Here is a 27,252-nt window from a genome sequence, read left to right as displayed (position 1 = left end):
CTTAACCACAAACAAAGCTCAGATATTACTGGAAATTCATGAAACTTATGGAATGGTAAAGTTTGGCAAATTGCAGCAAAAATCCTCTCACACAAGCCCTCCTTGCTCCCTTTCCTCCTCCTTCCTCCTCCTGTAATCTGTCAGCAAGGAAGAACATGGTTGCTGTTACTTTCAGTCTCTTAATTCCAGAAATTTTTTTTTTAGGATCTCTGTAAGACTCCTTGGTTTACTACCTGAGCTCCTTCTCATGATTCAGTACAACTTTGAAAGTGATGTATTTAAAGAGTATTCCCCTCCAACAGCAGTGAGTCTAAAGCCATATGGATGAAACACAACAGAAACCATAGAGTCCTAGCATTATTACCTTTTCAGCATATCATGCTGCTATAGGCATACAGAGCAAACAAAGATAGTCTACGTCGGCCTGTCTCTTTCCTTACAAATACAGATATGTAATTGTTCACAAGGATCAATAGTACATTCTAGGAAAAAAACAGCAAACAGTAGATGCTTTTATATTAAAAAAAAGCCCTCAATGTATAGTAGAATCACAAGACTGAAAACATGAAACTTTTTTATATCATTACTGCATACCTTGTCTGAGTCATGGTTGATCATTTTGACATCAAGTAAGGATTTGATGGTTTTTGTCAGCTCCTTCTCATTCATTTGTGTACTATCCTGAAGCTCCTTGTAACTGACAGTTTCACTGTTGTTGAAGGCAAGCAACACTGCCATTTGGTATGTTGTGACCATGGCTACATAAGGTTTGCACAAATAATTCATTTTTACTTCACCTGTAATGATACATGTAGTATTTTACAAACTGATTGAATGTGCTGAAAAGTCATCTGAAGCCTAACTACTAGAGCGCCTCATACATTTCCAGACATTCAATTCACACTTAAGGATGCATCTAACACCTGGAATGGGAAGATGAAAACTGATGTCGTGAATTTACACATATAGAATGTGGTCTGCAACAAAAATAACTCTGATTAACTATGAATACTAGAACAGTAGTGTTTTCAAGAAAAAAGGAAACCTACAGTGTTGAATTTGAATAATGCAATATAATTTACAGCAATAGAAAAAGGAAATTCTAAATAGCCTCAATACATTGTGATGCATAAACTTCAATTAGTAATAGCTTACACAGAATCACAGAATAGTGACTACAGGGAAGTTGTTCCAAGGAAAGATTTAAAACTAAAATAAAAGACTTATCTAGCAAAAATTTTCACAATATTCTTATATTCTTTAAATTCCCCTGCAATTAAAAAAAAAAAAAAAAGAAGAAATCTGCCTCAAAGCAGGTTCAGATTTTCTGTGTGAAGGTGAGTGTGAGTTAAAGGCAACCTTCTGTTACCAGAATTAAATTTTTATTATATTATTTTGTATGCTAGTCTGCTTTTCACCTCCACGTGACATGTTGTGGTGCCCAGTCGTTAAAGCCTGATACTGGAAGCACTTGAAATAAAATTTGATTGACTGATACTTACTAAACTGAGCTACAATTTCATATATCTCTTCTAAGATGTTTTTAACATATATTTCTATATAGTAAATAAAAACATAAGTAAATATATATATGTATTTACTTAGATACTTAGATATCTGAGTAAAATACTATAATATGCATTCTTAAAATTATTTAATATTCAGCTAAGGGACATCTGATACTACAGAAAGAATTCCAGGGCAATTGTTATTAACTCAGCAGTTCTGCAGCACTGTTTTGTAGTTAAGAATGTACAACTCTAGTTTTACCCAGATTTAATAAACCACAGATGACATATGCAAGTTTACCAAACATAAATTTTAGAAATACTAAGCAGCAAATATTAAATTAATTTATAATGCAAAATAAATCACTTGACTTTATATGCAACATAATGTTCCAACTCCAAAGGCTGTTGCGATTTGAAAAGGACTTTTAACAAAAAAATATCAGTTGTATAGAGCACAGGTTTAGCAAAGCGCTTATTTTTACCTGTACAAAGATAATGTAACCAAGTAAGCTTCCTTCCACTAAAATGCTGACTGTAAAATAATTCAAACTGCAAAACAAAATGAACTTCAATTAGTGACACATGTAACTACCTCAACAGTTTATTACCACACTACCACCCCAGTGAAGAAATACTGGTTTTACGTTCACCATATTGGATGCAAACAGCGCAGATCAATTCATGACAGCATTTTCCTTTAGAAGATGAGTGATGGACTGACCATCAGTCATTTACTGAACTACTTGAACATATTAACATATCACTTAATTACTAAATCAAAAAGATTCTTGACACATTATTACTCTCAGAGCATAAAATACTGTAGTTAAACAGTGTTCCAAAGAAGTATCAACTCTACTGAATTTAAAAGAATTTCTAGGAGGTTTTAACAATCAATCTTATTAGGTTTTATTATTCTGTTCCTTCCAATTCCATAAAAAACCAAATGTAATTTTATTTTTTCACCTTGGTAAAATCATTCTATATTCCATGGCTTTGATATCCTATTTAAAATCAATTCAGAAAATCCATTTTACTGATTTTATTTTTTTTTAACAACATCCTTCAAAAACTATAAACATTTAGTTACCAGGTATTTCCCACAGTCAGCTACACACTGACTTTCATGACAAATCTCATCTTACATTCCTGAGTGTAAGAGGGGAATTTTTAGGGGGAATTCCAAAAGAACAAGCTTCCAAGTGGGCACAGTTTTTGCCACCTTCCAATTTGGGTTTCAGGCTAGACACAACTACACCATTTGAAAACATCTCAAAAATCAAGAAGTGACTACAGATCCTCGAATTTCTGGTGAAACCTTCCAAAACCTATTTTCACAAGGAAGCACACACTTATGATTTAGGAAATAACATTTTAAAGTTGTGCTGACACCCCAAAATTGAAGCATCCTCTCAAAATCACTATTTTAAAAATCTTATATGCAAAATTAGCATTAATGGTAATGCTAATTTCTTCCCTTTTTTTTTTTTTTTTAGATGACTTTCTTGTCATTATGAGAAGTGCTACATCAGTCATTCTGGAAAGCATTTTTTCCTGATATTTAAATTATACACACACAAATATATAGCAGAACAAGAATACAAAAAAAATTACCTCTAAACAACAAAAGGCCTTAAAAACAACTTTAAATTTCTTCTCTTTAAGAAATGAAGGTTTTGGTGAAAATTAGCTATGCAGTTTGAAATCTGGCACTAAAGGGAACAAATCTGGCTACTGTAAATGAGACCACTTTCCAGAAGCCTCTAGGAACGCAATTCCTAGAAGATTCTTTCAAAGCTGTATTTATGTACATTTAAATGTCATTTTCACCAACAGAGAGTAAGAGAAGGAAGGGCATAAATGACCTGTGGACTGTGATAAGAAAAACTAAACTTACAGAGAAACAGCAAAATCATCTTATTGTCATATTATATGCAATCCATCAATCCTGCCATTCCTGGAAACTAGCAAGCAATGGAGAGAGAATAAGAAAAAGCCCTAGGAAATGAAATGAAGCATTGGATTTTGAAGAAAAAATAAAGATATTCCAGAATGTTTTAAAAAAACCTTTTGAGGATATGGCTTTCATCTTACTTATTCTGTGGACTAAACTGATGCAGAAAAATTACTCTGACAGGAAGGGAAAGAAGCATTTCTCCAAAGACTGAAGTGGAAGTTTATGGCAAGGCTTGTAAAAATCAGATTTTAACATATGTAATATAAAAGTCTGATCATTTTGCTTGCAAGAAGAAATATAAAACTGGGGATTTTTAGTAGCATTTTAGTAGCTATGGCATTCTCTTGGATGTCCTCTGAAAATAACTGAAATTCGGCTGAAAATACAACAGAAAAATTAAAATATAAATTTGACCTTAATCCTACTTACTATCCTTACAGCCAAGAGGAACAATTCAGACTGCATATATTGGCAAGTGCCTGCTAAACCTCAGTTTTAGTATTTAAGCTTTTTTTTTTTTTTAAGAAAAAAATTCAGAAATTTTGCTCTCAATACTTCCTATGTGAAAGCAACAAGAAAGTGTGGCTTGCAGACTAATCCTAATTTAAGGTCTAACTACTTTTTGGTTATGAGAAAAAGTTAAGCAGATTCAAAGAACCTTTCCTTAAAACTGCATCAAACTTCCCTACACGCCATGTAGCCAACACTGTGTACACATCAATTTGACTTACTCTGATTTGGTCTGGCAACTCTGATTAACATCAAAGGAAAATACAAAAAGTGGGATTTTTGACCTCTTTAAGAACCAGGTGTTTCTCCAACCACAAACTTACATAGTACGAAAACCAGTATTTATATACCATTCAAGTAAATATATATTTAATAGGAAGCTCCAGCAGTCTTGGAGCCTGAAGAAGCTGCTAAACACTTTGCCCAGTTACAGAGGTACTCCCTCCCGTACTTTGGAGTGCAACTGAAAAATGTTTTTTTTCCTTTCTAAATCCTGGCAAGAATCCTAAGAGAACTCTCTCTTCATGAGTCAAAAGATCAAATTTGACAGTAAAGACAGACATTGTCAATTTTTCAAAGACTCCCCAAGGTCATGTTCTGTTTCCTCAGGGGATTATGAGTGTAATTTAAAGCATTAATTCTAGCTAGGTGACACATGAATAAGTTTGGCCCTTTGAACTGGCAAAACAGTGAAGCTAGGCAAGCAACCCAGACTCTGAGCTGCTTCTGTTACGCAAGTCCGTAACAATTTTCCAACTGAGGCACAACTGACAATAGTATTTTAAACACACACAAACTGTCATCAATCACCTTCTGTGGATCCAAAGTATGGGTTGGAAACTATTATATTGCTAAAACCAAGTGCCACTTAATACAGTGGAAATAAAAGCAGAACAAACAGTTCTAATACTTAATTCTAATACATTAAAAAGCTCCTTCACCACAAAAAAAAGACATTTGCCATTGTAATTTAGATCAGAGAGCAATTTAAGGTATAAAACCTGCTTAAAAAATCTGTTATGTCCAATAATATGAAATTTTTATTGCCTAAAATGTACTTCACCATTAAACACATTTTAGCAAAGTCTATTTAGGCATATTTATTGTCTAGAATGTATTTCACCATTAAATACACTTTAGCAAAGATCAACACATATATTCTGTATTCTAACACAACCACTGTACAGATAACATTTAGAACACAATAATATAATAAAAATAATAAAATATTCCACCTCTACAAAGCAGAAATAATCACATAAAGAGAGAATATTTAGCCAAAGTAAAACCTTTACTGCTTTAAGAATTCGCAAAATTAGCTTTAAAGAAGTCTGCATTAAGCTTGTTTTTGAATGGCTCCTACGAGGTATGGGACAAGAAACCTGTATCTTGCATTTCAATCTGCTATTAAATCTGTTCAGATTTAATATTAGAAACAAAATCCTCTTTTATCTGAATATCACAGATCTGTTTTAAAGCTAAGAATTAACCCAGTTCATCTGATTGTATTTATTAGTATGGTCTTCATCAATCACAAAGTGTAGAAGATACATGTGAAAAATAATGAAAAGTTATGCAAATATACACATAAATTCATTATGTCATTTGCGTGCCCTTTCCAAACTTCATATGGACTGGAAACAGAATAGCCATGATTTACAAACAAAATGAAGCACCTCAGGTTTTTCTCTGTTAAAGTGATCATCTTTTACTTGGAGTTATTTTACATTTCCCACACGTTTACAAGAAGCCTCCTGCTAACCTACCATCTGTACACTTTTTTCCAGTTCCTGAGGAATTGCAAATGTAGAAGAAGGAGCCTGAGTTAGAGGCCATGCACCAGCCTAAAGGTATCAGGAAAACAAATGCATTAACATTCTCATACAATATATACATTAAGAAAAAATAACACTATTAAACAGATCTATAGTGTATATTATGCCATAAGACATTCAATTTAGACCAGAAGTTTTACTGCTCATTTTTTACTACTCATTATGCATGCCCCACTGAGGTATTAATTCAAGACAAGAACACAAGGCATTTTACATCACTATTGTTTAGCATGCTAAAGGGTTAATGTTAAAAAGAAAAACTAGGAAAATAAATTCTTCCACAGTGATCACAAGGTGTCAGTTTCCATATGAGAAGTATTCATAGTTAGAAAAATTGTTCACTTGTTATCAAAATATAAAAATTAAGTACAAATAACTCAATAGTAATAAACATACATTAGTACCTGTAGAACGTATATCTGAAAACTAATTCCCAAATCTATAATTGTGTCCTGGTTTTTGATAAAGTTGTTGAATTTATTGTTGAGATCAGCACTAACACTCATGTCTGTATACATTCGATGGAGCTTGCTGGTAAATTCATAACCACAGGCTTGCTGTGAAGAAATATTGTAACAGGTTTCACAGTGAAAACAGTGCTCATCTTATAAGTTATGCACATTCACTATTAAAATACGAAAATTTAGTCAGCAGAAGTGTTGTTATAATATTTACAGAGAACATTAGTTACAACAGAACATAAACATTATACAAGAAAATGATCAGACTTATCTTAGCTTCACTTTCTATACATTGATTTATATGAACAATGTTATTTTATAAAATTGAAAGATAGACACAGTTTATGAAATTCCTTGGTACTTTTATAACGTAAATATTAATTATTTGAACACACTTAATAAAACTACCCAAAACCTCACAAAAATTTCAAATGCCTAACTGGTACTTCACCATATATCTTTCATAGACCACCAAGAAATTAGTTTTTCCTTTCAGCTACCAGAAACAGGTTCTACTGATTGCTAAGTTATCTCTGGCACCCTCTGCTGCTCCCTCTCAACATTACATACTCCTATGTTTGTTTATTCTGCATTAGAAGAATATCACATTACCTTTAGTTTATTAATCATGGCTTCTTCAGAATCCATAGACATAGACAAACCATGAATTAATCTTTTTGCCAACATTCTGGCATAGAACTGCATAAAAAAAAATCAGATATGAGGATTTTTAAAAGCATAACCACATTCTTCAAGTATACTTTAAATGCAACATTTTAACATTTATTGAGTATCAAAAGTTACCTTTTGGAATACATCTTTGTCATCAATGTATTTGAAAACAGTAATGAAACTTGTAAGTTTGTCTTCTACTTCATTCTCTGTCATTCCTTTTGCTGATTTCTTCAACAAGTTGTCACAGTACTTGGCCAGCTCAAGTTAAAAAAAAGAAAAAAACAAACCCAAACCTACTTGTCAAGCTTGAGAACAAATGTATGCCAAGGTATTCCAAACTTCTACACAAAAATTAAAGCATGAAATAAGTCACAGTCTATAGTCTCATGTTCTATTACAAAGGCTGTATTCATAGGTAAACGATACATACTACATCCACAGAAAATACAAATTCTGTATCAAAAATTACAAATGCACCAATTTCGCGCACCCACAAAATGTGTGTGCAGGTTAAGTTATTTGTTATTACTGAAATACACACCTGAGGCTGACTTAGTGTGAGAAATGGATATTCATGTGATGGACCCTATACCAATTCATTTGACAGTTGTAAAAAAGTATTGTTTCTTTGTACAATAATATTTATCACTTACCAACTCAGGTGCTTTGCAGATGGACTTGGGCTCCCTATAGTTAACTACTGATGTCAAAGCCTACATAGGAACACAGAGCAAAGAGAAAAAATGTAACTTACTTAAAACTTTTTTTTAATGAAATATGAAGAAATAAAAAATATATGTTCAGGGCAAAGACCATCCAAGACCCTATAAAACTGAACTCCACAAAAGGATATCAAAAAAGAAACAATGAATAAAAGGGTTTGAATTACTGCTCTGTGAGATTTTGTGTGTTGAATATTTTTAAGTTGAGATTTAAGTAAAAGTGGAAAGAGCAGAGGAACAGAAGTTAATTGCAGAAAGCAAGAGAACAAATTAAGTTCTGATTAGAAACTTAAATCTAAAAGTATGAAGATGTTGGTATACAGCAATATGTATGGTCCAAAAGTATTGATGGAAAGAAACTGAAGAATAATTGTAGATAAGGCAGATTTGAGCAGCAGCACATCAACAGCAGCTTACATCAACATGTATCTTGAGCTGAAAAACATACAAGGTATGCTCACAACAGTAAGAAAGGACAGATCTTTTGGTTGTTGGATTTTTTGATAGACTAAAGAGCAGAAAAAAAATATTGTTGAAAGCGGAAATTCAAAGCAGTGCAGTACAAAAAAACATGGTAGCTGAAGAAAACCTGAATATGAGGAAGAAAAAAGGAAGGAGATAATGGCAGTTTAGAATTGGAAATTGTGAACAAAGATATCAGAATCATCAAGATTAGACATATCATTATTTAAACTAACATTTTAAACTAATACAGAACCAAAATATTGCATGACCATAGTTCCTAGCAATTATAGTTCCTTCTATGGAAGGAAAACATTATTATCGTTATTATAAAGAAGAAGAACTGACAAGCAACTCCTTTGTACAATGCCTCGACAATCCAGCATTTGATAATAGGTCCCTAGAATCCCTGCAAGAAAGGAATGCATGACTTGACAAGAAATATGAAACTCTTTGAAGCTTAAAGCACTCTTTTGCAATAATACTGGAGGCAACAATAACAGTTTTGATATCCACCATGAAAAACTGATAGCAAATTAAGCTTTTAAATATTGAAGGATTGATGTATTAAAGGAAAAAGTACACTGCCTATGTGCCAGCAAATGTAGTTGTCAATCTCATATCACTCCACCTTCTGGTACATGACATTAATTGCAATTGAGACAAAAATGTATTAGGGTACTGAAATAAGTATTTGTTTCAAAATACTAAATAATTACTTTCTCAATATCACAAATACAGATGTGTAACTACCATCGATATTAGTACTAGTATTTTCATCACTATGTATTTCCAGATTAACCTTGGCTGAAAATTCTCAGAGCTTAGACTATGACCCTAACTACAAACTGCAATTATTGTAAACACCACAAAAGAGCAATGAAATGTATGCATGCATCCTATGACAGGAAATTATAGATAGGAAAGTAGTAAGTGTACTGTCTAGGAAAAAGATACAAGGATATATGGGAAGGAGTGGAAAATTCACAAATGAATTGGGTAAAACGTACTACTTTTTTGAGGAGGAGCCACTCAATCCCTCAAAGCCCATGCACGTTTTGCAGAATTTAACAATGATAACAATAAAGTCAGTTCTAATTAACGGTTGTTATTAATATTATTATTAAAACTTGTAACTATTAGAATTATTATCTTAAACGCCTTCATGGCTATGCATTTCAAAGAGAAAGAGCAGCAAGCCTCTTTCCCTAAATGGACTTATTTAACTTCAAGTGCAGTTCTCTCCTGGAAGAAGTTAGCTATTGTGACAGTGATTGAAGTAATGTAAGTTTCCAGATGTTCTTTGTAGTCAACTTGAAAAAACTAAACAAAGCTTCTACGTAAGTAATACTATCAGCATTCAGAGTTTAAACATTATGGCAGCAAGCAAATTCAAGTTCAAATGCATGTAAGAGTTACCAAACTTCCCAAACCCCACAATTTGCCTTTTTATTTACTTTAAAGAACTTTGTTGAGCCTGAAACAGGGTCCCACATTTGGTTTTCCAATGATTTTTTTACTTCATAAGTAAAAGTTACCTTGTCAAGGGCACTCATAAAGTGTTGATCACCATTCAAAACAGTGTTGATGAGTTGAACAAATTTACTATGTACTTCCAAAACTGACTCCACAAACTGAGTTGGCATCTAAAAAAGGTAGATAAAACAGAAATCAAGTTATTGAGAAAAGTAGTATTATCTACACACAAACATATCCACATTAGTTGTACATTTTTTCCTAATTGTTCCTTTTGATAAAAGTTACAACCATAGTGATTAAGTCTTTGAGAGGATTGATTCTGCATTGTTCTACTCTTATACTACTGTGCTTGAGCATGTTTTGGAAATAAAAAGTCTATGGCTACATTTGCAGTCCTGCAATCAAACATAGATTTGAGTCTATACTGCTCTCATGCTGTCTAATCTTTTCCATCATACCCTAAAATCCTTTATTAGCCCTTTCAAAAATCACTAATGCTAACATGTAAATACAGCAATCAAGCCAAAAAGCTACTGAAATAAGTAAACTGCTGCTTCTCCTACACCCTGACTTCAGAGACAGAAAATCCAGATGAACTCTTTGAATTTTCCTACATAGGACAGTTACCAACCAAATTTAGTGCACCACATTTCAGCATAACATTTTATATAGAAATGACTAATATGAATTAGAGGAGTCTCTACGCTGACAAGCTGGCAGGCAGCAACGCAAGAGTGTGCAATGCACTGGCGGCATCACATGACTCCCCAAGTGCCTTTCTCAGGTCACACATTAAAAATGTTTTGATGACAAAGTACTTAATCCACACAATGGAGCAAGTATTTCACATTTTATCTACATAAGGCTGTGAATTTTCACCATCCTCACGGCTCTGCATTCATTTCCCTGTGTAGACACCATTAGTTTGAAAGAATAAGTTCAGTAACTCACAAATAATTTGAAAACAAACTACACTACTAAAGACTTCAGCCCATTTTCAGTACACACACAGGAGTCATGGAAGAGTAAGCACTCCTGCGCAGTCAATAAAAGAGTGAATTTACAACAGTTTGTATCTATGTATTATTATAGGCAGAAACACTGTCCTAAAATCCTAAAATGAGCACAGATCTAGACAGCAAGATGTATACATGTACAGATATAATGCCAAATGAAAGCTTGTTTGTTTCTTTGTTTCTGAACAGCAATGCTAGAGGAACAAAAATGGAATTGAGTAATTTAAATACATATGGACTGAAAAAAGTTTAACACACTTTAGTAAAACTATTAAGCTACAGTATTTTCAGAAATTACATGAAAATATGAGACTACAAAGCTATTAGTGAAAAACACCACACTGAAATCAGGACAGGATGTCAAGTCTTTACAAATAACATATAATTAAACTAAATGGAATCATTGGTTCCTAACGTACCAGAACAACAAATGCCACTGACTTTAAGAAATTCAGGGAAAAAATACATACACGGAACAAAAGGATCTACTTGCCATGACAGCATTAAACAAACAACAATGAGAAATATCTAGCTGTAGTTGTTTCTGGTTAGATCACAACAATCAACTCTCAGGATAGATATGTGTTGCACAGCTAAGCGTGCTGATTAGAAGTTACAATTTATCCATAATGTTCCAAACCAATTTCATATAGACAAAATTAAAAAAAAACAGAATAGACTAAAAAGAAAAGGGTAAACATTTCATCAGGAATGTTAATCAAATAGGTAATTTCAGCTGCCTGAGGAAACTCACATTTTCCTGAGAAAGATTGCTGGTTGCTCTAAGGCCCTCATCATGGATATGGTTTTGTAGTTCCTGAATCATATGAGGTAAACCACTTGACACAGCACGAAGTAGAGTATACATATTTGCCATGTCTGTAACAGAGATACATTTTTATAGAATATGCTTAGAAACACTAAAAATCAACACTTAATATAGTATCATAATTTCACACAGAACTTTCCAAAGACTGAAACAAGACCAACTGTTTTGAAAAAAAAAATTAACATACACTGGATCACTGACAAAAGAAGAAAAAGGAAGGAGTACGGCTGATATCAGTATTTACTGACTACTGCCATTGTGACTACCTCACTCTTCCAATACTGCTTATTTAGGAGAGAGTCCACGAGGAGAGGTGGGCTAGTGTGGAAAAGTATTGTGTCAGTTTATTTTAATCCTTGGCCTCCCTAAATCTCCCTTAGCAGCAGCTGACTAAAATCAGTTTAGATAGCTTCTTGACTTTTTGTTTTCCTCCAGTGGTGGCTTGAAATTTTTCTCAGGTTAGAAAAGCTGTAAATAAGCAACCGCTATTTTTATGATTTTTTTTTTTCTTTTGCAAAAAAAAGATCCAAGCTCTGATCAATTTTGCAAAACTCTCTGGAAACTGAACATTTTGACTGTGAAAAATAATTTGTTTCACATACTAGATACCATCTTCCATGCAAGAATAAGCATTCTTTCAAGGGTAAGATGCACGTAGTCATCAGGAAGCATAATTTTTTTAATCAGGCACGGAATACAACTACAAGAGCATCTGCTTCTGCAAAAATTATTTGGGAAGAGAGGTCACAAAAGATTCAGGACAATAAAAAGTGGCTAAGAAAAGAAGCCAAAATATTTTATAAGCCTGACCTGTCAAATGATGATGAAGAAATCTGTAAAGACAGAGCCACTGTTTACAAATGAAAACACAAGCATAAAATATGATCAGTTCTACAGGACACAGGACTTCAGTGTGTTTTTAAGCCGACTAAGACAAGGAAAGAGAAAGAGTATTGGCTGAAAGAAGGGTTGTTAACAGTAGAAAGAACGTTTTGACTATATATTTGGAAGAATGACAATGAATTACATGGTAAAAGAAAAATGTCATCAAGGGTTTAATTGAGCTTTCTAGATAAGTAACATATATTAGTTGAAAATGCTTAAGTGCATAGAAGGTCACTGAATAAAAATAGTAAACTGCAAAACTAAATGAATAAAACAAAAACCACTTCATGCTTTTTGTGACCATCGAGACTTACCACTTCTTTTCTCTTGTCTGATAATATTGTGACATTCTGCATGTAGAAACTGCAAGTGATCAGCTACCATTCTCTGTTGGCATTCATGAATCACTTTGCCATATGAGCTAGGATGCAAGTATTTCCGACACCGCATTTCTTCATCTTTTAACCTACCTAGAACCTACAGACAAGTTTTTAAACTGAGAGCTGGTGAAATACTAACAACCAATATAGAAACATGAATATACAACAGCATATGTACGTAGAATGAGAGACACAAATAAGTAACAAAGTTAAAAAAGAACTTGTCTGGGATGCTGAAAAATTAAATTTGCTTTTTGAATCAGGTTATTACTGAATTAATACAATCTTCTATTCTGAGTACTGACTAGGCTCAGTCACTACTAGATGTCTAATAGTACTCAATAGTTCTCTTCTCAAAATTTCTTCTTCCCTTCAACTTTATGACTAGTCTTACCCAGTTTCTCCTACCACACTTCTTATTCCTTCTGAGAAAGTTTTACCGCAATACCTAATTATATGACTATAAGAATCACTTTTCTGTTCTAAACCCATCTGCTTGTACATAAACATCTGCTCAAAAGGTATACATCTGAATTATTATTAAAAAAATCTCTTTATAACTTCAACGAAGGAAATAGGCATTATCATAAAATAAGTCATGGAAGTGAGCCGGCAATGTGTGCTCGCAGCCCAGAAAGCCAGTCGCATCCTGGGCTGCATAAAAAGAAGCGTGGCCAGCAGGTCGAGGGAGGTGATTCTGCCCCTCTACTCCACTCTGGTGAGACCCCACCTGGAGTACTGCGTCCAGCTCTGGAGTCCTCAGTGCAGGAAAGACATGGACCTGTTGGAGCGGGTCCAGAGGACAGCCACAAAAATGATCAGAGGGATGGAACACCTCTCCTATGAGGAAAGGCTTGAGAGAGTTGGCGTTGTTCAGCCTGGAGAAGAGAAGGCTCCAGGGAGACCTTATTGTGGCCTTTCAGTACTTAAAGGGGGCTTATAAGAAAGATGGGGACAGCCTTTTTAACAGGGCCTGTTGCAATAGGACAAGGGGTAATGGCTTTAAACTAAAGGAGGGTGGATTCAGCCTAGATATAAGGAAAAAATTTTGTTATGATGAGGGTGGTGAAACACTGGAACAGGTTGCCCAGAGAGGTGGTAGATGCCCCATCCCTGGAAACTTTCAAGGTCAGGTTGGATGGGGCTCTGAGCAACTTGACCTACTTGAAGATGTCCTTGCTCATTGCAGGGGGCTTGGACTAGATGAACTTTAAAGTTCCCTTCCAACACAAACTATTCTATGTTTTTAAGTCATATGAATACTGACATAAAAGTACTTATATCCAGTGAATATGAGGGGAGCCTAGGGAGAGTAGTGCAGCTGCAGACTGCTAATGATAGACAAAATGAATCAGCATTTCTTTTGGTTTAATTGAAGTCTTAGCCTGTCCCTGAATTTCACCTCAGGTGTGCAGCCATTAACTTATGCTCCTTATGGTTAAAAGCAATCTCACAACCTTCTCCTCAACTCTTCTATCTTGTTAGTGTGGATAGTATGGCATTAAGGACTGACTCCCAGTCTTGTATTAAACTTTGCTTTCTCAAGCAAGGTATAAGAATTACAAGTAATTTAACCACAACCTGACTTCACATACCACAAAGCAAAACAAAAGAAAATCCACCTCAGAGCATGTAATTTTTAATAATGCTCTGTAACAACTCTACCATATAGTCTTCTCTAACCATTACATTGCTAAAACTCTCATCTTATGCTACTACAAACAGAAAGAAAATAAGGAAGTGAGAAAGCAATAGTGATCAATCTGACATGTGGCTTTTTTTTTTTTTTACTTTTCATGCGATTGATTTATCATTCATTATTTTGAAGCTGACAGTCCATCCATTGGCAAGGTTTGCAGTTTATATTCAGAATAACCATGCCATCAAAATGCACAGTTTAAACTGCAGGAAAGCATACAACATACAACAAACAACAACTACAGGAACTGTAAAGGAAAACATGTATCATCAGTAAATTGATAATATTAGATTTCAGTTATTGCATGTGTACGGAAGAATCTCTTACCTTCTCCATGTATTGTGAGCAATTTGACTCTTGCAATAAATTTGAAGCTTCTTGTTTATAATACTCCCCTGTTTCATTCAGAAAAGGACACTCAAAAATTTCCTGATAAAACTGAAAAGGAGATTTTTTTTTTTAAAAGGACAAATAATGCATATACTAGATTAACATTCAAAATTAAAAACACAAATCAGAAACGTGCACCTACCTTTAGGGGGAATTTTTTCTTATACTGTTCAACATGAACAAAGGAGTTAATAACCCCATGGATTACTTTCTGGTTTGGGTCTTCTCCACAGCGATCACTAAAATAGGCAAAGCAAACATTCATGAGAATGTAGGTATCTAGTGTAACTCATCTGATAGCCGAATAAAATAAAATTGGATGAAAATATTTTCCAGTAAATTCCTCTGCTTAAATTGGCAAAATTGAAGAAGATTAATCTTAAAATAAAAAATGCACTCTTCTTTCTCTCCTATACATTTAAATTCATAAAGTATTCAAAAGCATTGGCAGGTCATGAAATTTCCAAGCGTTTGCTAAGGATGTAAATATTCCAAATTACATACTCTAAAAAAGTACTTTAAAAGTTACAGTAAGTTCCATCTTGTATCTGTAGCCTTTATTAAAAGGACACTCCTGCCCCTGCCAAAAAAAAAATTCACTTTTGCCAACATCACATCAAGAGGCATGCTATTTTCTTTTCTGAATATCTACTATTCAACATGTAGATGTCAAATGGAACAAATAACGTACTTGGCGCATCGTCACATTTTTAATCATACATTGGAAAAGGAAAACCTTTCATTTTATAGTCAAGTTATTAGCTACAAATGAGCAAGTTCAAGCAAAGAAAATATTACCTTTAGTCCCATTCAGTTGAAAACAAAAGTAATTAAAACAAGTGTTTTAAATGATAAAAACATTAGTGTTCGATCCTTTGCAAAGATTGGAAATAACAGACCCACACTCAGAGCAGCTGAGACTTTCTTAAAACATGAACTGCTCTAAAAAAGACCACCTTTCACATACACTTTACAAAGAAATAAAAAACATTCCTTAACTCCTAAGGTGTTAAATAGGACTAAAATATGATTTATAAAAGTGTGTTAACACTTAAGCATTAGCAGTTGCGGTTTCAAAGGTTTTCCTTTTTTAAATACATATGTACACATATATACATGTATATAGAAAAAGAACTTTTACTTTACCCAGACTGCACCGAAAAGACAAAAGGAGGTCTCTGTTAGAAACTTATGCTGGTATAGGAGAGTCATTTACATGAGAGATTTAAAAAAAAAATTAAAAGAAAAAGTAAAGCCAGCAAAAATACTTCAAACTCAAACATTACCACATACCCATCTGGGCTGGGGTGGAATGAGGGAGAAATAATTTCGCTAATTTCACTCATTTTGGTTTGGAATTGATAAAAATTCCAGCGGACGCCCATGAGCTAGGGAGGTTTACTAGGACAGCCACGCCAGCAGTCATATTATATACACCAGACCATATTCGTATGTTGACAATACTGTTAATCATGTGCATTACTTTTAAATACTACTGTGTCCTACGATCTGAAAACTTAAGCTCATGATGGGTAGAAAGAACTAGCTCTAACTGTTTACGAGCAGTCACTGTATGGTTTATGCAGCTTGGTCACCCATTACGAATGAGCTGACCTAATGGGCAACTGCTCCAGCAGCAATGGTCTGATTTTTTTTTTTCCCCCTGGGGCAGGAAGGTTTCCTCTGGTCCCGGTAGCTGAACCAATGCAATAAATCTGTGTTTGGGTACATGTAATCACAGCCTGCATTCTTGCCAATGTCCCTCTGCTGGGTTTGATTATATGATGGCCCAGGCAGCAGCATGTCACAGAAGGGAAGTGTAACACCAGAGCAGGGCCTGGACCCAGCTGCATCCCAGAGGGGCCCAGAGGCACAGTAAGCTGCAGGACACATGCAGCCTGTGACCACAGCACGATGTCATGGAGTGCAGGAAGCTACATAACTAAAAGTTAAGCATATTACAAAGCAGGACTCTGTCAAGAGACAGTCCAGTCCGCCTCTAGTATGTGGAGTTCTGGACCTGGAAAGAAACTGGCGACACAAACACGAGAAGAATTACTGTAGTAACGGATGAAGACCCAGCTCCCCTCTGCTCGGTTCACAGGCCACTTCCCAGACAGTAGCCCACACAGATGCTGGAGAAGAAGGGGCAGGAAAGGTCAGGCCCAGGGGATTCAAAGAGCAATGTATCATTAGGAAAAAGCTGTGAAAGTACAGGAGGCAGGTGCTTCATGGAAGAGCTGCAAGGGAGGAGACAGGCTTTCAAAGCAGAGACCAGACTGCATGAAGGCAACACAAAAAAGAACACAACACGGAACCGGACTTGCCTGTCTTTTGGGTAGCTGGTAGTATACAACAAAAAGTAAGAGTTTAAATCCACTTCTGAATATGGAGGCAGTGAGGTTGTGGTTGCCAATCAAATGACAAGTTTGGAGCAACTGCCAGGATCATTTAAGCATTTTTATTTTTTTTTTTTTTAACAGATGTCCACACTCCCCATTTTTCCCCCCCCAACACTTGCAAAATTTTTAGTAGCTTAACATAGACTTCCTCAGTGGGTGAGTATTATACATTTACAGCAAAGCTGTCACAGAATTTATTGACAGAACTCTGTTATGAACTTCATCATGAACCTATCTGAAAAGCTACGCTATTTCCAAGATAAATAGCATATGTCACAAAATTATCACTCTTTCCCCTTTGGCAGTATCTTCAGGTTTTTATTTACACCAATGGCACTCTGCTCCCAAGAATTTGTAACACAAACGGCTAGTTCCAACAAAATTTGACAGCAGTTTCATGGATGATTTTCATGAAAGCTGTAGGAGTAAAAGTATCTGCCAAACTAAAATGAGAAATTGGTGACACCACCAAGGTGGAAGTCTATTAAGTGTACATTCTACTTGGCAGTAGTCAGCAAGCAATAGGGATGCATACAGCTACAGAGCAGCTGCTGCACAGTTTGAAGCAGGGATGTCACAGGACATCTTGGGAAGGTGGAAGGGAATGATGATGTTTTGTGGGGAATCTGAACAAAAGAAAGCACTAGAAACACAAGTTCCACTAATTCTGCTGCTGCTGAGTTTCTTTTTTCAGAAGAAATGGAGAAAACTACAAAACACAAGCTCAAGGAAGTTGTGCTGTTTTATATAAACTCCATCTTCTTCCTATCTTAAGACTAAAACTAACAGTGGAAGTGTAACATGTATCATACAGTGTACTACTATAGCCCCACAGAACATATTTAAAGTTTCAGGTACAATAATAAATACCATATTTGATAAAAGAAGATGCCATCATTGAGAAGAAGTGGTCTGCTGTGTCAGCCCAACGGCCTATTGAGACCAACCAACTACAGAATACACTGTGAACTAGAAGAGCCTGTTTGGAACACTTTTAAAGAAGTTAACTTCCAATAGCTTTCCTTTCAAACAAATTATATTAATAATGTATCAGCTTCGACAGTAATACGTTCAGTTAGTTAGAAAGTGTTAGTTATCTTTAGTAGAGAAGCCTCTCCTGGTTAGTCTGTACTAATCACACTGTCATTTGAGATAGCACCTGAATAATTTCCAAATTATTTCTGTTTAAGAATTTCATAGATGAATTTTCTCACAATTCGAGATCTTGTCGGCTTCCTGTTGTGTTGAAACAAAAATGCGTAAGTTGATATTCAGCTTGCCTTGTAGGAGGAGTGCTTGGGCTAGAGGGAGGGGGAAGAAAGTGTGTTATATTCAAAACTCTATATTAAGAGGACTGCAGTCAGACAAGACAGGCTTAAGTGATTTAATAATTCTGTGCTGTTGAAGGGGGCTAATCTGCTCCCTTTTGTTCATTCACAGGCCTCTATCTTTCTTGCATTGCTTTGGCACTCATCTAATTCTTTGCTCAACTGACTCATCATGCCACAGTCAGGAAAGTATTAGCCAAGACGGTTTTCTGTCATACTACCGGTTCAGTTGGCTCACTAAGGGACTAGATAAGCACCAAATTCAGCACAAGAAAGGTAGTAGAGCATAGCCTGCTACTTCTTGGCATCAGCAAACTCTTAGATCAGTTTAGCCATCCTTGTTCAGCTGAACCACAAGTCACTACTTGTATTTCTTTATTTTTATGTGCCAAAAATGTTTATTGTTAGTTTTAATGTATAGTGTATTGCACAAGTTCATAGCTTCCAAAAAGTAGATGTGCTCAAGATTTTAGTCAGAAGTCTTTGTAAAATTCCAGTTAAATACATTGATAAAATAAAACCTGAAAGCAAAATTTGTGGCTCTGCTCCCTACCTTTTCCAGTATGGTAATAAACATACTTCTGTATGCAACCAGTTGACTACAGTGTTGGTTATCAACTCTGCGTATCATTGTATACAGTGCAAAATCTTCTGGTTATGAGAAGTTCAACTGTCCCATCTATTTAGATTTCAATTTTTTGTAAAACATTTTAATAAATTGAACCATGCACACACTGAGGTACTACACTTAAGGCGGTATCTAATCGAGAGGTTTCTAAGTATATACATGTATTAGTAATTTTATTAAATTTTTTAGGTAATAACCTTTCCATGCATATTCTTGCACCTCTGATAGATGTAACTTACTGCTACCCATTTCTTCAAAGACATTGTTTAATCCCTGAATTGCTGAATTCAATGCTAAAAGACATTTAAAGAGCCATTTGCAGCAAAGTGTTTAAAATTGCCTCTTACAAACTATATTGACCACTGGAATAATAGCAAAGAACAGCAACAAGCCTATAGTTACATGCAAAGGCCATCCTCGGAATACCCATAGCAAGCCCTACATTTCACGATACCAGAAGAACAGCTACAATAAAAAGTTCATTACATGATATGCAGATCACAAAGTGGCTAGAACAAACTTAATATGACTTGTTAAGATGTGTATTTTGAGAAAAAGTTGAATTAACTTCTTTGAGATCACACGGAAGAATCCTTAATAATGGAGGGGAAAAAAAACCCAGACCCAACCATCAGAGACAATGACTCAAGTTTTATTTAAAACATTCCAAATGGTTTAATAACAAATAATGTCAACTTGTTACAGTCTCAATATCTAATGCCCCACAGAGCCAGTGACAGTCTTGATCTAAATACCCTTGTGAGGTCTGCAGTCTGCCTCAAGGTAAATACATACCATTACTTTTAAGCAGCATCAGATGTCTGTTGAAAAAGGTTTTAACAGATTTTCACTCCCACCCACCAGTGAAATATACAGATTTACTAAAATGAGTCTTCAGTGTCACTGTGCTTTATGTAACAAAACAGAATTTTCTTTCACCATGAATTATGGAATCTTCATTTAGTAAAAGTAAATTGTTATAGTAAACATATGGATAAAGCATTATTAATTAGCACTGGTTACAAAGGAAGTATGGTTCAACAACTAAAAGCAAATAAATACTTCCTGGCTTCACAAATACCATCTGAGAGGGACATCATGTCAGTTAGTGGTCAAAAATGTAATTCAGGAAGAAAAATTAAAATTACAACATTAAAATCAGTTTTTTAATGCCTTATAAATACAGCTTTTTGTCTGAGCAAGTGCCTGTCCAAGGCACCTCAATCAGCCAAATTACCTCACTCTTTCACAGTTTACCTACAGTAGCCTGGTCACCTGAGTCAGACAAACAATCACTTAAAAAAACCCCCGTCATTAGGCAACTCCAGAGCTACCCTAAACAGTAGTAAAAGTGTAGAAACTCATGGAACTTACAACTACACACAAAGTCTGTAGTATATTTCAAAATTTCTGTTTATTCATAAATTAGAAGACAATTTAGGAGTTAAATAGTATAAAAGTTTTAAATTAAAACTTAAAAAGCCCCAAGCCCTGGAACTACCAGGGTCTTTGTTTAAAAGTAACAAAGATATTCAGAAATAAAATAATAAATTCCCTCAAAGTGCAAAAATATAATTATTTCCATCTCATTCAAGTAAAGCACCAAGAATGTTAAGTGAAGTCACTCATTTGAACAACAGAAATCCAGAAGCATAGTCTTTCTGGCAGATAAGCAAGAACTGATTTGGGTCCCATGCAAAGCAACATAGCTCGTCTGACTTCGGCAAATCCTTGCATAAGTCTGGGTCCTTATGTTTACTGACAGCACAGACGCTGTAAGCAGTCAGCATCAGGTGGAGAAAAAGGCAAAAGGCACCCTATGGGACCTGGAGAATTATCCTAACTACTCCCCAATCCCATTGATAAGAAGGGTTGCTGAAACAGGAAAGATCACTACCCTCGGGTTACAATGAATTAACTATTTTCTTTTCAGAGTCTTTTTCTACACATGCAAACCACAAATATGTAGCTACATAGAACATCATCATCAACTAAGAAGCTACCTTCAAAAAAAAAACATAAAAGAATTTGGTCAAAGTCCCCAGACTTTTCAAAGTAAAAAAGTGCAATACCCCCACATTGTGTAAAAGCAAAAAATAATCAAGCACTCACTTTTTTATTTCTCGGAGGAGCATCCGAATAAGGATGGCCTGCAGTGGCTCAATCATTAATTTTCTCCACATATCAAGAGCTAGCTGTCAGGACACAATACAAGTTTACATCAATAAAAAATACAAAAAAAACCCCAAAACAAAACCAAAGATGATGCAATTCCCCATTCAGGATTTTTTAAAAAATCAAATTGTTAGATACCCTCTTCTTTCTCCTTTTTAAATTCTTTTGTTTGCCCCCCCCCCCCCCCCATTTTGTCAATATATTATTTTATCACTTTTCTTCTAGAACATCTGACTATATTCAGACAAAGATCACACAGATCTGTACACCAGCAGTGTCAGACATAGAATTTGTAGTCAGGCAGTGTCTGAATGCATGCTTCCCAGTCTGCATGCTTCCTACACATCTAATAGGACTGATTTATTCCTTGGTTCCTCTCCATCAATGATTCTCAAATGCATATAAGGACCCTAAGCAAGTTGGTTGCAAGGGCAAGTTTTTAGTGTACATATAAACAAAACATCTGCACTGTAATAGGTAAGTAACATGCTTTTCTACCTGAAGTGTTTGAATGTGTGCAAACACTGGTATTTCTAAAAATTATAGCAAAATAAGCCTCAGCTAACAAAAGGGAATGTCTCTCAGCCAATTTGTCAGAGGTCAGAGCCAAAGATACAGAATCTTTACATCCAACACACAGAGAGCATCTCCAAACTAAGATGCATACAGCTTAAACAAAGTCACTGGCAAGCTAATACTTGACTTAAATGGAATTCAAATCACCTTCATATTAGGGATAGGTCACCCTATTCCTAATATATCATTAGAGGGATCAGTCAAATGGACTCAAATATCTCAAACTCTCGTGGACAAAGTAATTGCTCCAAAAACATACCATTTTTAAAAACACAACTGCAATCATTCAAAGGAGTTTTTACACGTAAGTCAAAATCATATATAAAGCCCAAAGGGGATAATGTCATCCCTCATATGGGGGGAATACCCACATACATTTGAGACCTCTAAAAACACCTATCAGTGAGTAGTAGACTGGGAAAAAATGAAATGCCCAAAATCAGTGAGGACAGAGGAAATACTGCTAAGAAAGCTTTGACACAACTTGTCAGGTCCTTAGCTGTAAAAATTAAAATATTGATCAGGTATGTCTTAACTGAAGGTATGCATCTAGCTATCGACTAGGTATCCGATCCTCTTCGTGAAATAAATCTTCATTTTAAAGAGCAGACAAATGAACTTGCTCTGTCTGTCAAAGCTATCCAGCACCCATGCTGTAATATAGGGTACAGAAGTCTGGGAGGTAAAGCTGACCCAACTGCATCATAAGCAGGTTCAAAGAAGAGGTAAAGGTTTGCTCATAAATCAAAAGACAGATAATGTTTTGAAATCAAAGTTGTCTTAGAAGTGATTTTCTGTCTTGAGTTGTGGAGAGTAGTAGTAGAACAGTTAAAGGAAAACAGTTTCCCTAAGACATCAGGAACTCATCCAGCAGAGAATGCTGAAAGCAGCTAGTTCTGGAGAGGGAAAACAAAAAAACCACTGACATTTTGCGACTGTGAGGTAAAGGGGATGACCTCAAGTAACTGTTCTGCAATGTGGTCTCTGACATGCGGTCTCTAATATGGTCCCTCTCACATACGATCTACCAATCTGAAACAGTTTCAAGTTGCCTGTTGGAATTTTCTTGCCAAGTAAACTACAGACAGGTCAATCCAGCAACCTGACGTATTCGTTCAAGAGACTTTTTCCTCTTTGAAGAGCGGAACTGATCTTATTTCTCCACCTAGACTGACAATACAAAACATGGCAGTTCCTTCCATTTTCCACAATCTGTTGCCCCGTGATGGGGGGAAAAAAAACAGAAGGCACATCTTCACTACCTTCTAGCTCAGGGCTCCCACAGAGTCATTGAGAACTCAGAAGTCTGAAATTGGAGACAGGAACTCAACTCAGAAAAGCAGTATCCTTCAGCATGCATTCATAACAAAGATAGCAAAAAATAGTCTCTTGCAAGCACTGGCAGACTACTTTCATCAACTGATCTCATCCTATATTTTTCCTAGTACAACAATTACTGAATGTCTGGAACACTTATCGGTATGCTAAACTGTTTGAAACCATGCCCATACATTTCACACACGCACCTCCAGTCTCTTGTATGTACCTACTGTTACACACCCCAGAAGAACTAAGCAAGCATGTACTTGTTTAAGATTACTGAAAAGCTCCCAAAGTTTCATTAGCACACAGGAGTGATGCTGAGAGAGAAACTTCAGTACGTAAGAGAGTACAGTTCTGCTTCCACAAATTCTAAATACTGGGCACTATTTCTGTAACTTCATGCTGAGACTGAAGAGAACTACATATAAAAAAAGTGTGTTTGCTCTTGGGTAGATAAAGGACAGAACATCTCAGTCATCCAAAAGGGAGAAGTGATAATTCTTTCCATTCTGAAGTGATGAACAACTGAGATTGACTTTTGTCAAAGCCACTAGTGCAATGCAAAGAATAAAAGACAGAGTCCTAAACAGGAACTGTAACAAAAGAGAAAATGCTTTCAAAACAAAGACTTCATAAATTTGGTGAATGCCTTGCAGGTCAAGAAATGTGAACTAATGTTATTTCTGGGGCAACAAATTCACCAAATAGTGCTACAATTTAATGCACTTAAACTACTTGAGTGTAGTACTCAAGTCTCCATTCCTTTTCAGGGCAAAGGAGTATCTGGCATAAACCTAATCCTACACCAGTAATGAACACAGATTAACCTTACTTCCTCAAGATCCAAAATTTACCTCCCACTACTACAGGGTACAAAGACATTATTCGGTAAAGAGAAATGGAAGTTTTAGGGATTGAGATAGTAAAAAACTCATTAGCAGAATTCCAGACATCATCATCTTTGTCAAAAAACAAAGGCTGCCAGCTACAGTTTAAGAATCTTGTCCCTCCCCACAGCCTGCCCAAATAATGAGTTAGGGATGTACCATCCTATGGAACAACTGTAGGGAAGCTTGAAGAAAAGTGTGCATCATTGTCCATCCACCCCATCTACGATTCCATAAACACAAGGAAAACTGAATACTCAAAAATAGCTGAATTATCAGGTCTGCTGTTTGTTTTTCTTTGGTAAACATATCCTAGGGCAGAAAGCTATGGAGAAATGTTGCCACTACCATCCTTTGGGTGATATTCAGAATGGAGTAGCACACTGAATTGGGGGCAGAATTCATTAATATCAGCATCACCCAGCCCCAGGAAAAAGCCCAGAACTATTCCCAGCCCCCAAAGCAGCTGAACTAACAGTCATTTGCACAGAGCTAAGGACTACCTCTGACAATGGTGGGAACTTACTTGACTAAATCTCAGTCTGAGGAAATAAGGAATAATGTTTACACCATTTTGAAGACACCACAAACAGTGCAGCAATATGCACTTCCAAGCTCTGATAAGCCTTTACAGATGCCACTGATTAGCAAGCCTTGCAGACAGCACAGCACAAGAGAAGAATTTCCTTTCCTAAGTTGCCTTGACTTAAAGTGTATCATGTTTCTGGTGTTTTTTCAGCCCACCCCCAACCTGTCAGAGGATCAGCAATTTCAACTGGCAGTGCTGCCTTCATCAGCTCGTAGCTGGGTCAGAAGCACAGAAGATACTTCTTCCTGCATCACAATCTCTTCTTAACTAAAGGCAGCAAAGATCTCCTACTTAAAACAATGAAATCCAAGAGCTAGAACAGTAACCACTGACAGGTCAAGTTCTGACACTAAGGAAAAAAAAAAATTTTCTCTAGCTTTCAAAACCAAAAGAGAAAAACTGTTTACTTCCCTTTTAGAGAAAATGGCAAATGTAGAGAGGAAAGGAAAAAACAATACACCACTACAGATGATGACAGAATAAGATGAATCCTCCAGCTAGCAGTGTGTATACATACAGACACAAAGCAAACAGATAGACAAGCATTCAAATGATAAGTTTCTATTCAACTATTCAGGATTGTGGTTTTGTTCTCATTCACACTGAAAAGGTGTTTTCAAAAATCTTCTTAAAGACATACTGAAACACTCTGTTTTGCAAAATTTGAAAGCATTTTTGAGTAAAGTAAAGTAAAGCAAAATTGTCTTTCAACTTTCTTACATTTCATGGTAACTTCATAGCCATGAATTAACAGAAACAATGTATACTTCCCTTCTGCATAGCCGAAGCGCACAGAGTGGTTATCTCAGAACATAGTCCTACTGCTGACAATTGGTTTTCATTTTATAGGTATTTAAGAATGAGTCTCAGCATCTCCAATTTACATTAGTAACTGTGTTAACACCCTTGAGTTTGCCCCAAATTACTTTTTTTAAAACAAGAGAATCCCTCTCTACATAATACTTTTGTGCACAGAATGCCTACTTTTTTCCAAAATCTGAGTTGCTACAATAGAAGTACAAAACAGCTTACATTAGAAAATAGGATGTACAGTATTGCAGAAGACTAATCTCAAAAAAGCTGTTACACTTTGTGACATCAAGAAATAGAAGCCTAAAAGTAGTATTTCAAGCGTTCAAAATCTTTAAAATATTTTCTAGATAGTAGTGTCACTTAGTAAACCAAAGTGCCTTTTGCAAAGTGATATCTATTACCACATTTTAAACTGGAGTTCTCCAATAGTTTTCATATTTGCTTATTTTTTTCCCCCTCGGTCACTATGTTTTTCTACAGATTGTAGAGAGGTGAGTGCTGGCCTCTTCTCCCAAGTGAGAAGTGATAGGACAAGAGGAAATGGCCTCAAGTTGTGCCAGAGGAGGTTTAGATTAGATATTAGGAAAAACTTCTTCACTGAAAGGCTTGTCAGACATTGGAATGGGCTGCCCAGGCAGGTGGTTGAGTCACCATCCCTGGCGGTATTTAAAAGACGCATGGATGAGTCACTTTAGGGACATCATTTAGTGATGGACTTAGCAGGGTTAGGTTAACGGTTGAACTTTATGATCTTAAAGGTCCTTTCCAACCTAAATGGTTCTATGATTCTGTGATGTCATTTTACAAAGGGTTCAGTGCTTGCGTCTTCTACCTTATTTAACTATTCAGATTCTGTGACACAGAAAAGTCAAAATTTAATAGGACAAAGCTGAACTTGTAGTGCTTCTGAACATAGTTTATATCCACTCCCACTTTCAGAGATACCTACCTCTCCTATTTCCATCAATGGTTCATTCATATCCACCCCTCCATAACCATACTGAAGATCAGCTTCAGTCAATTTGTTCTTCTTAATAAACTGTGTGTTGAGGTACCTATAAAAATAAAGACATTCTAATCAAAACAGGCAAAAGTAAAGCTTTTATTTTTTTTTAATAAATTTGCAATTATGGAATGTCTTCCACATCACAAACGATAACCTCTTTTAACCAATGCCATTGCTACCTGAAGGAAATTCTTAAAATACGAATGACTTCAGTTTAAAAGATCTTACATCATATTAAAACAGTACAGTGTTATTAATTGAGATATCAAACAGTAGCCTGATATATCACTGTCAGCATTTTCTTGGTATGCAATATACTTGTGTAGGACTCCAACCTTTCAACATACACTGCCACATTACTCATACATGTATATGCAAAGTAACTGCTAAATTCTGAGCAGTTGATTAGTATTAGAGTGATAATTTATTTATTTTTAATGATAGAAATATGTTCCTGAGTATCAGATATTTTTAAGTAAAATGTGTATTCTTCTACCTGTACTGTTTATTATTTTGCATTTCCCTCAGACTAAAACACAAAAATAGTGTCAATTTTTACAGGGCCAATATTTGTCAGTTATGATCCCTTACTCAGGCCATGGTAACAAGCAAATAGCTGTATTACTAATTTTAAAGATAAGAGAACAATTTGCAGAAATTATTTTAATTCACAGTTATAAAGAAGATATATTATAAATGCTTTTTTTCATTTTA

General features: G+C 35.5%; 1 protein-coding gene across 1 annotated transcript in view; it reads right to left on the bottom strand.

Moving 5' to 3' along the window:
- CUL2 (cullin 2) overlaps positions 1-27,252 on the bottom strand; it is a 53,886-nt gene that overhangs the window by 8,306 nt on the left and 18,328 nt on the right. Inside the window, exons 5-18 of the mRNA XM_059818383.1 lie at positions 26,482-26,587; positions 21,282-21,364; positions 14,954-15,050; positions 14,749-14,859; positions 12,657-12,819; positions 11,383-11,507; positions 9,672-9,779; positions 7,603-7,662; positions 7,079-7,207; positions 6,887-6,973; positions 6,218-6,370; positions 5,745-5,822; positions 1,994-2,060; positions 595-797 (exon numbers count right to left, since the gene is read on the bottom strand). Of these exons, the coding sequence (XP_059674366.1) occupies positions 595-797; positions 1,994-2,060; positions 5,745-5,822; positions 6,218-6,370; positions 6,887-6,973; positions 7,079-7,207; positions 7,603-7,662; positions 9,672-9,779; positions 11,383-11,507; positions 12,657-12,819; positions 14,749-14,859; positions 14,954-15,050; positions 21,282-21,364; positions 26,482-26,587 (1,570 nt within the window). The remainder of the gene's footprint in view (positions 1-594; positions 798-1,993; positions 2,061-5,744; positions 5,823-6,217; positions 6,371-6,886; positions 6,974-7,078; positions 7,208-7,602; positions 7,663-9,671; positions 9,780-11,382; positions 11,508-12,656; positions 12,820-14,748; positions 14,860-14,953; positions 15,051-21,281; positions 21,365-26,481; positions 26,588-27,252) is intronic.

This window comes from Gavia stellata, chromosome 6 (assembly GCF_030936135.1).
Source record: "Gavia stellata isolate bGavSte3 chromosome 6, bGavSte3.hap2, whole genome shotgun sequence".
NCBI lineage: Eukaryota > Metazoa > Chordata > Aves > Gaviiformes > Gaviidae > Gavia > Gavia stellata.
Note: the sequence above shows the minus strand (reverse complement) of the source record. Positions and strands in the feature narration are given on the sequence as shown.